The sequence below is a fragment of the Psittacula echo genome (genome assembly GCF_963264785.1).
Source record: "Psittacula echo genome assembly, chromosome: 21".
NCBI lineage: Eukaryota > Metazoa > Chordata > Aves > Psittaciformes > Psittacidae > Psittacula > Psittacula echo.
Genome location: NC_137757.1, coordinates 3,341,146 through 3,351,650, shown reverse-complemented (window position 1 = coordinate 3,351,650; position 10,505 = coordinate 3,341,146). Strand labels below are relative to the sequence as shown.

The following is a 10,505-nucleotide window of genomic DNA, read 5'->3' as shown; positions in this document are numbered from 1 at the left end:
TTCATGACAACAGTGCAATAAAACCCTAAACTGCTCATGGTAAACAAATAAAAATACACTCCCTTTTTCTAAGAAGCCTTTAAATCCATCATAAGAAAGTCAAGTGCAGTAGTTTATTGTTGGCTTTTTCTATGCTTGCTCTTCTAACCTGCTCGTGCTCTGAGGCATACTCTGCTCCCAGGATTTGTGAAGTCAAGAGCTGCCTTTCTGAGCTTCAGTGGACATGGGGCACTTGGAAGCTGTTATCCCCCCAACACTTCTCCATGGGACAGTTTCCTGCTTCTGCATGATACACACATGATGATGGGCAAGATGAAGATGCTCTGACTACCTCCTTGTGCCTGCTGGGAGGTGACATCAGTGTTTCATATGATTTGTGTCCTAAAAATGTCCCAGTAATGTTGAGAATGCCATCATTAATGCTGAAGCAAAATCAGACAGTGGCCGGACAGTTTTCCTGCAAGAAATTTTAATTGCTAGACCTAGCAAAAGACTTTAGATGGATTTAATGAAAAAAGAGGGAGAGAGGAAGCAGAGACTTCCATTTAACAGATGCCTTATCTCGAGCTGAGTAACAATTTCCCATGAAACTTGACTTGGGTTCTGCCTGGTTCACCCAGGTTAAACCAGCCCATGCAGAACAGGCTGCCCACTACACTGCCTGGTTCCACTCGCCCCTTTTTGCCATGCCTGGAGCAAGGAAGCGGAGGTCCCGTGGGGACCATCGGCGACCAGCGGGCTCCCACAGCGGAACACGCTTCCTGTACCCCCCCCCCCCCGCTCCATCTGCCGGCGGCGGCTACAAACTACCCCCTGCCTTCATCTGCCTCCGGCGGGCTCCGAACCCCCCAAACAGCGCACACAGTGCCCCCCGCTCCACGCTGTGCCCACTCTCCATCGCACCCCCCAAAGGGCACCATTCCTCCTCACGCCGCTTCTCACTGCCCCATAGGAGGACCCACGCGTGAGTCGCGAAGGCTGCGGGGCGTGTGTCCCCACGGAGACAGATTTACCCATGATGGGGACAGGTCTACCCATAGGGGGGAATAGGTCTACCCATAGGGAGGACAGGTCTACCCGCGCCGGGCGCCTGCGCCCCCCACGCGCGCCCGCGGCCGCTCCACGCTGCGGGGCGGAGCGGGGCCGTGACGCGGCTGCGGCCGCGCTATAAAGCACCTGCCCGGCGCCTGCGGCTCCAGACGCATCGCGGCGGCTCCGGTAAAGCACCGTGAGGAGAAGCATCGGGAGAGCCGGGCTTGGGAGTGGGGAAAAGAAAGAGGAAAACCCGAGGAAAACGTCTCCGAAACTTTCAGCTCTTCCCAGCACAGCCCCTCGCCGGTGAGACCCGCGCCATGCCCAGCCACCCCGCCGGCGCCCTGCTGCTGGTGCTCGCCCTCTGCGCCCTCCTGGAAGACGGTGAGCGCCGGGCTGGGGGGGGGGGCTCGGTGCCCCGGGGGTGCCTGCCCTGTTGGGGTCACCCCTCCGCGCCCCTCGGCTCGGGGAGCGGGGCTGCGAGTGTGCCGGAGGGTGCCTGGGGTCTGCCCCGAGGCTGGCGGAGGGGCGAGGGGCATTGCCCGGAGGTTTTGCTCTGGGGTAGCCCCGGTAGCCGCCGCGGTTGTGCAAGTCCTGTAGGAGCCTAATGGGTGAAGGCTGCACCTCCTGTAAAACCGCCTGCACGTTGAAATCGCCGTAAGCCTTAAAGGAGGTGTAATTGCAGAGATGACAGACGGACGGGCACGCCACTGCTCTGCACCGAGCCTGCAACCTCATCCTTTCCTCCTTCTGCTGCAGGTATGGGCCACCCTCCGCTGGAGTCCCCCCTGGCTGCACACCCGAGGACCAAGCGATGTTCCTGCAATAGCTGGCTGGATAAGGAATGCATCTACTTCTGTCACCTGGATATCATCTGGGTCAACACACCTGGGTGAGCAGGGATAGAGGTTTTTTGGGGTGGGTGACGGGACAACTCCTGCTGAGTGACTGTGCTTTCTGTTGGAGGACAGGGCTAGGTTAGAGGAATGTGGGAAAGGGTCCTGGCTCTGGGAGGCTCTTGCAGCACCTGCTTTGGAGAGCACTGCAAGTCCAGTCCTTTCTAAAATCCAGCTAGGGACAAGCTGTGCTGCTCAGGAGTTCCAGTACAACACACAGGGCAGTGGAGCGAAAGCCCAGGGTGCTGCTTCCTCCAGGGCTCATCTTCTTCTGACCTTTTCTGTACCTCTGCAAGGCGAAAACAACTCCGAGGTGTTAGAGCTGCAAGTCAGAAAGTTTCTCTACCCACTTGCGCGCTGTAACCCTGGCTGCTGACTGCCAGCATTGTTAATGAGACAGTGGTGGGCTGGCACTAACATCCTGTGGCTGCCAAGTACTGCCCTCAGGAATGCTAAAGCAGCTTTCCGAGCTGTTTCAGACCAATGGCCATCACACTGTAGCAAAACACATGTACTCAGGTGTGGTTATAATCATGCTTACTAACGTGCAATTACAACTCGCTGCTTGCTCAGAGAATAGTTGTAGACACTGCCAATCCTAAACCCTCTGGGAGAGTAGATCACTATCAGAGATGGAGCTGGGGAATGTGCTAACAGCTCTGAAAGCATGCTGTGATCAGAAGAACCTGTTATGGCCCCAAGACATCTTCATTCGTACCATGTTCTGGGTGTTAAAGCCCATGGAGGTGGGGAGGGAAAGCACTGATGTCTCAGTGCTTAGGGAGCTGGCTGCTTGCTGCTGGTGGACTGGGGCAGCGCTTTGCCGCACTGCCAGCTCACCCAGCACTTGTGGTGACCCTTGCAATGGGCAGTGGGCCACTGCAAGGAGAGAAGATTCCACTGGCAACCCAGCACATACTGGTAATCTCCCTGGGAGGGGTAGGGTGCAGAAAACAGTAGGTGGGAGAGGAGCTGGAGTTTAAAGGCTTAGATCTATCAGTGGCCTTTTCACCTTATGTCTATAGATGAGTTTTTTATTATCCTGGCACTGGCTTGGCTGCCTCCCAAGGCTGTGCTATAAACCTGTGGCTAATAAAGGGGTTAGCTGCATAGCTGATGCCTTCTGTTTTTAACAGGCACACCGCTCCCTATGGCTTGGGGAGCCCTCCAAAGCGGCGCAAGAGATCGCTCGGCAGGTGTGAGTGCTCGCACTCGAGGGACAGCATCTGTGCTGCCTTCTGCCAGGTGAAGCCTGGGTAAGCCAAAGGGGTTCTGGGGATGTCCCTGGGGGCTGCTTGGAGGGGGGTGCGAGCAGACAGAGCTTAGGAGCTCTAGGGCCTCCCTGGGGATGGCTGTGCAGCTCTTAGCAAACAGCTGGAACTTGTCTAGTGGCTTTCATACCCCTCCCAAGAGGCCCTGGCAAAGTGTCGCTAGGGTGTTCCTGCTGTACAACAGTCTCTTTAGTAGGTGATGTGAAGCAATGCTGCCTCCATCCGCTGTCAGGAGGCTGAGGAGGTGTGGGGTGCGAAGGAGGGAGCCAGGAGAGGGGCAGGTGGAGGGTGTCAGACTTTGGCATACCAGTGTCTCCTGCATGGCTTAGGTGGGAGAGGCTGCAGGAGAGGAGGACTGATGTGAGCTGGGGCGTGAAAGCCAATAACATCTGTAGCCAGCTCTCTTCATTGTGCACGTGGGCTTTCGGTTGTCTTGCTTCAGCCAGTGGCATAGAGGAGTGCTTACACAGTAGGGAGGTGGGGAGCAAAGTCATTGTAGAGATCTGCCACTGATTTCAGAGCAAGGCAAGAGCTAAACTCCCCAATCATTACATATGACTGTGAATAGAGTGAGGTCTGACAGAAAAGGATGGCAGTAACAGTGAGCTATGAATAGCTCTTAAAAAGCTGCAATTAACCCTTCAAAAACATTCATTCAACTGTCTTAGTCTGTCACACTCCCCCTGGCACGTACCATAGCATGGCTGGATGTGAGTGGCTCATGTATCTCCTCTTGCTCATTAGGTACCTTGAGAGTCTGAAGCTCCCAGTGACCTCTGGAGCATCAATGAAGTCTCCGCAGAGCAGTGGTGTGAGGCCTCCCCATCATGGCCTGCTGAGAGCTCTCAGGTAAGCATGCCACTTAACCCCACTTTGAACATCCCCTCATGAGCACTGTAAGGTCTGCTTTTGAGACCCCGGACTGTGGGTACCACTTGGATTTGACGTGACTTCACCCTCTTGTCTCCCTTTAAATGAATAGACTTGGCTGGTTTTGCTCTCTAGAATTGAAAGCTGAGGGAACCAGGGTTGGTTGTGTCCTTCCAAAACTAGAGGAATATCACATAAAATGTGATTCTTGATTGGAGCTGGAAGTTCCTCTGAAATGGAATGGGTGACATACAAGAAGGGGAGGGGCAGCATCAGGTAGGAACTGATTGACTGGGCAGCAACCTTGGACCAGAAGCTTTTCTCACATCAGTGAGCTGTGGAATGTAAATGAATTAAAGGGAGGTGACACTCTGAAGGACACATTGATTTGTTGGTGGCAGTTAAATCAGATGCAATGGGAACACCTTCTGAAAGGCAGAACTGGGGAAGCATCACTGGGATCATACCCTGCTGCAGGGCTCCTTGGATCCTCTGTCACCATTGGAAAGGGGATACTGGGCTGGATGGATCTCAGCTGTGGCTTAATACAGCTGCAGCTAGAAATTATCCCTCCTCCTTCCCCACTTTCTGCCTCAGAATGTGGCTTGGCAAGGGGTTTATAAATGTTATACTGAAGGATGTTGCTGTGTAGTAGACGAAGGGACTGGAGAATGACCATCGTGCCTCTTCTCTGTTTCCAGGGATCTTGCCATCTCCAGCCTGCAGTTCAGCAAGCATCAGCAGCGTTCCCGGAGGAGCGCACAGCCAACAGTTTTGCCTTGGAAGAAAAACGTCTGGAAGAAGAAGAGATAAGAAACAGGTGCATACCAAGTTCACCAGAAGAATCTGGGAGTCCTGTGGGTGCCACTAACTCCGCTGTCGGTAGTTAGAGCTGAAGGAAAGGCCATGAGTGGAAGGGGGAAGAAGTGGAAGTCTCCATGCTCCTGTTGCGTGAACCAGTACTGAATGCACTCCAGAGACTGTTGTAAAGGGAAAACTCTCTCTGTATACAGTCATAGATGTGTCGTGGAGCTGAACTGTGCCTTTTTGGATCAGGCAAGGGTCCTGCTGGAGGAGTACTAGCTTAACTCTGCACCAGAGTCTTAGGCAGAGGGTCAGCCTGTGCTGGGCAGTTGAATCACATAGAAACCAGGCGGCTCCATGCACTTCTGGACATGGCAGCACTGAGCTCATATCTCTGGCCTCGTCTGCTCTGCCTTTGAGCCATGTCCAGGCATGGTCCCAGCTTGGCCCCAGTCAGAGGTGGTTTGGCTGCTCATTGTAGATGGGGATAAGCTACCTCCAGTGTAAGCCCACCTTTGCACTTTCTTCTCTTACTTGCGAGGCAGTGCGATGTGCATGTGAATGAGGCTCCCATGGTAAAACAGCTCCCAGTTTTAATTAAAACAAGTGTATCATCTAGAAGCCTGAAAGCCAACTGAGCAGTCAGTGGCGTTCCTTGGCTGAGGAATTCACGGAAGGGCCGTCCTTAAGCGGCTCTTCTTTAGGTGGAGGATAGCTTGCTTACACTGGAGCTTGCATCAAATCCAAGCATGACCCCTGCCACCCAGCGCAGCAGCAGCGGGGGGAGGCTGAAGCAGAGCTGCCTTTCTGCAGGATCCCCATGTATGTAGTCTGGGAGAGGGAGCCCCACTGGGTCTGAGCAGGTCTGGATGAGTTCCCTGTCTCATCTCCTTGGACATGCCCTTAGCAGGGTAGAGTAAGTCCAGCTTTTAACCCAACATCCCAGCTTTCTCTCAGCTCTGCCTGAAAGGAAAGGTTAGGGGCAGAGAAGATGGGTGGTGAGAACATAGCATGCAAAGGCTTGCTTGCTTCTTTGCTTAGATCAGGTCTTGGAGTCAGACTCTATAATTGATGAGCAGTATATGGGTAGCATGTCACTAGGAGAAGCGTAACCTGAACAGAAAATGCATTAGGCAAGGGGCAGCCAGGTGGGATTGGTGTGGAGAAAAGGATTGGGAAGAGAGCACAGCGCTGTCTGCACAGCTTTAAAAGAGAGGCTGGGATTTGAGCCCATGCCAGAGTTACGGCTGCTTCCCAGGCCATGGAGCAGCATGGAGCTGCTGGCCCAAAGGGAAGTAATAATTTGGAATAAGCACTAAGCCCAGGACCTAGGAACTGATGTTATAGGCAAACCCATCTCGAGGCTCTGGAGCTGTACTGTGAATGCACTTTTGTTTGCCTGGGCAGATTAACTTGTATTATAAATTGTGGATGCAGATCCAGCTTGTGCAGGGAAATAATTGCTCTCCTGGAACCACTGTTGGGTCCCCCTTGCTGCCCAATCCAGTATTACACATGAGCATTTTAAAAGGCTGCTTGAAGTTGGTGGCTGGACCAAAAATCTGTGGCTGTTGCAAGTGTGGTCCCATTGGACAAACAAAATGCATCTTTGATTTTTGCTTTAAGCCCTAGAGGGGGTAAAAATGAGACCAACTGATTGTATTGTAAATAATAGAGCAGACTCATCATTTGGTCCCCAAAGCTGCACAGCATCTTTTCTATGTTTGACCTTCTGAAGGTTTGAGTCATTCTTCATAAAGAATAATCCTTAAAAGGTTTGTTCCAGAGGAAACTTTGCACATGGTTTAATGTGAGCCTAGTAATTTAAAATGAAACTACTGCTGTAAAGTACTATGTATATCTCCTTGCGTGTGTAACATCTCATCTTTAAGTGACGTATCGCACACGTGCCGTATGTAGCATCCTGAAATCTGTGTATTTATTTAAATATATTGATTTTTTTCAGACAGTAATTTGCAAAATATAATTTGTAATAAATAATGACAAAAGTCAATACCATTTTTCTTCCTTATTCGATGGCTGGGTTGTGATGGATGAAGCAAAAGAAATCCAGGTGCCCAAGAGCACTGTGAAAGTGATTGAGGCAGCAGAGCTGTGTGAGAGGGGGGAGGCTATGCAGTCTTGTGAATGGTCCTGAGCAAGCTTGCCTTAAGTCACAGAAGACCCTAGTGAGCTCTTGGTCTCAGAGGACAAAGCATCCCTGTTTGGGCAGCTTGAGGCCCAGATGGTTGGACGGGTGACAGCACAAGGGGAGCATCACATTTGCTGTAGGTAGGACCATAGGAAACGCTCCCCAGCCCTGCTACAGCATGTGGCCTTGAAGGAAGACACCTAAACAGGGAGAAAATTGAAATGAATCCATTTTTGGATGGATTGGTGTTTTTTTCTTTTCTGGTCCCAAGATCAATGAGCAGAGGAAACTTGATCTGGGGCTGAATGATGGATAATCTTCCAGGGCAGCCTGTCCACATTCACTTGGGGAAGCTCTGGACTCCCGGCTGAGTGCTACAGAAGGAAATATGGGAAGTCAACATCTGGAAAACCAGTTTAAATATACAAGACGCCCAGAAAAGTCCCCCAAGGCCCTGATCCCAAAAGCTCGGATGACATCCTTGCTGGGATCTTCTGCAAGGCCCCTCAGGTGTTCCCCAAAACAACCAGAGCCTGACAGTAACCCCATGGTGTTGCCTGGAACAAAGCCAACATCTGTGCAAAGCTCAGCCCTTCGGGCACAGTTTTAATTACAAGAGCTAATTAGGTATCACCCAAGGGAAGAAGAGAGGGGAGATGCTTAAGAGCATCTTAATTAGGGGCAGAAGGGAGAAGAGAGAACTGTTCTTATTCTGAGGTTATTGGATTCAGTGATAAAGATGAGCTGAAGTAGGCTGAAGGAGGATATCTTATAAATTCTCACACATAACAGGAAAGAACAGAATAATAAAACTTGACTGAAGAGGAAAATCCAGGAAAACAAGGAAATTCCAAAGCCAGTTCTACGTGTCATAAGGGGTCTTTCCTAAGAAACGACTATTTGAGCAGTACTTTTTATGACTGACAGTTCCCATAAAAGTGGACCCCTTGTGCCCTGCATGCGACTCTGCATGTTTTCTGTAGCTGGAGCTCCTGAAGAAGAGCCATGGCAGGACCTGGAATGCATCAGTGGGGAGTTCTAGCCAAGAAAATAGAGCACTTGATTAAACTTCAGTGTTTAAAGTTGTCAAATCTTATCTCTAGCTCCAGTATCCTTGGACATGAAGATTATTGACTTGCCTGGTTGTCTTCAGCTGGCTGGAGTGAGGAACAAGTGTATCTACCGTGGATGTCAGCTCCATAATTCATGCCTTCTGCCGCAGGCTGGTGAGCATTCTGTGGTCAGCTACATCCCACATCTTCAGGATCTCCTCGCTGCAGGGTAAGGAAAGCCACAGGTTCTTTGGATGCCATGCCCAGCTCTAGGCATCACAGTAGTTGACCACAACTGGTCTTATCTGATCCAGGCAATAGTGAAGTATAAAGCACTCAAGTCCCTCCCACGGGAGCTAGGCTCAAGTTTAACCCTTAATCATTTCCCTTCAGAGGGGATTGGTGGGAAAGCTGAGGCAGGTGGAGCTGGCATAAAACACATCTGTCACACCTATCTGTCACACCTTCCTCTGCTCAGCAGGAGCATTATACTGCCTATGACCCTGCCTGAAGTCCTGTCCTCAACCTCACACCTCTTCACTGATGAGTAACTGAGTGCTCTTCATTGACTTCCCTGAGGGAAGGATTCTTGAAGTGGTGAGGTTGACTTAACCTGCAGTAGAGCAACTCAGCAGCCTTCAGTGCTGATCCCTCCTGTTCCCACAAGCATTGACTTTGATGCTAGATTAAACCCTGGTGGGACGAATGAGCTGGTTGAGTCAGTGAGGAATGGGTTTCTGATGGTTCTATGACTTCAGCTAGGTCAGATGAGTCCAGAGCTGAAAGCTGAAGCTGCATGAGCAGCTGAACTTCCAGCTGAGAGTGAACTGTGGGAGGCCACCAGGACTATGGAGCTTTTGCAGGTGGAATGTACCAGAGGTTAGAAAATCATCTTTCCTCCCAGAGACAGAAACCTGCCTTCAGCATATCCATGCATTCACTCTATTATGACCCTAATAGCACATTATTTGCAATATGTGTTAACCAACTCAATAAGTCACCCTGATGGCTTTTATTTTTCTTTTCGGTTTCGATCCATGCCATGAAAACCTCCAAGACTTCGTTTCAGCAGCGAGACCATAACAGTTTAGACAAGCTCTGAAATGGTGAATAAGCCTCTCCCTGGAGATTTGATGGCAAATCCGAGGTATGCCTCTGTGACTTTATTATTGAAAGAGAATGATCTCCCTCCAGCTCCCTTGGTGGGGAGGAGGAGGAGGGAGCACACATGGAGCAATTAAGACAAATGTCTTTGACCTTCAGCAACTTAATCAGCTGCCAGTGCTCTTCCTAATAGTGTGCTAATGGTTAAGTTCTTCTGGATGCCATAAAAAGTGCTATAACTGGAGGCTACAATAAAGTGCTGATCAACCCATCAAGTGAGTCAATCCAAAAGTAATATCTGTCTTTGTAATGGCTGTAATAAAACCTATGCCAAAGCCAGGAGATGACGTGAATGAGAATGCTGCTTAATTATGCTGGGTTGCAATGCTGGGTGAATTTGCCACACTTGGGCAGAGCTGCTTTTGGGTGACGTTCCCACTCCTATGTAGGAAAGCCAAACTTTTTATGTGTGCGACCAGCGCTCCAAGGACAGTCCTAAGAGGTTTGGGCAGGTGACATCTCCATCCAAGCTGCCTAGAGTTTCTGTGCTGTTGAATTTGGGCTGGAGCTGTTCATCCTGGGAGTCACTGCACTGACAAAAAGTGGGATGGAGACATGACTGTGATTCCCTTTTGAGAGGTTGGGGCTGGGAAGAGGAGAAAAGGTGTTTATAAATTACATATTACATATGTATCACACATGTAACGTATGTACATATGTATGTTTACGTATGTATTACGTGTTAAAATGTTACATATCCTGGTGTTAAAGTAATGTTATATTTAATGCCATGGTATTGAAACAGGGTGAAAGGTTATTGAAGCACCCAGCACAGCACCATGGGATGAGGTAGACGAATGCTATGCTATAAAGAGATACATATAATGAAGCAGAAAGCACCCCTGGCAGAGGGAAAAGGGTAAATCTGGGCGAACCAGAGAGACCCTTCCTGGGGCTGGAGATGGAGCTGAGGAGCTGTCAGAAGTTGGACACTGTCCCATGAAGAAGGCAATGATCAAGTACCCCTCAAAGGAATAACAGGAGCAGAGGGACTGGAGGATCCTCCCATGCATGCTGCCTTTTCTTGATCTTCCTGCGAGCTGAGGGCACTCAGCACCCCCAGGCAACTGCTCACCCCTACCAGGATGGAGCATGACCCACGCTAGGCTTTCTTTATGACCCTCACATCCTTTACAAACCCCATTTTGCCTGTCTTGCCCTTTGCAAAGGCACAGGTGAATAACAGAGTCTGTGGACAGCAAGTAAACCAGCGCTGGGATCTTAAACCTCACTGTTTTGGGAATTGTCCTTCTGCCCAGACAAC

The 10,505-nt window shown here is 50.4% G+C and overlaps 1 protein-coding gene across 1 annotated transcript; it reads left to right on the top strand.

Annotated features, from left to right (window-relative positions):
- Positions 1–1,352: 1,352 nt before the first annotated feature.
- On the top strand, positions 1,353–4,882 carry EDN2 (endothelin 2; the record flags this gene model as incomplete). Its single annotated transcript, XM_080632634.1, has 5 exons — positions 1,353–1,416; positions 1,792–1,924; positions 3,065–3,184; positions 3,944–4,048; positions 4,771–4,882. The coding sequence occupies 5 exons, from the start codon at positions 1,353–1,355 to the stop codon at positions 4,880–4,882; spliced, it is 534 nt and encodes a 177-aa protein (XP_080488760.1).
- Between the last annotated feature and the right edge of the window lie 5,623 nt (positions 4,883–10,505).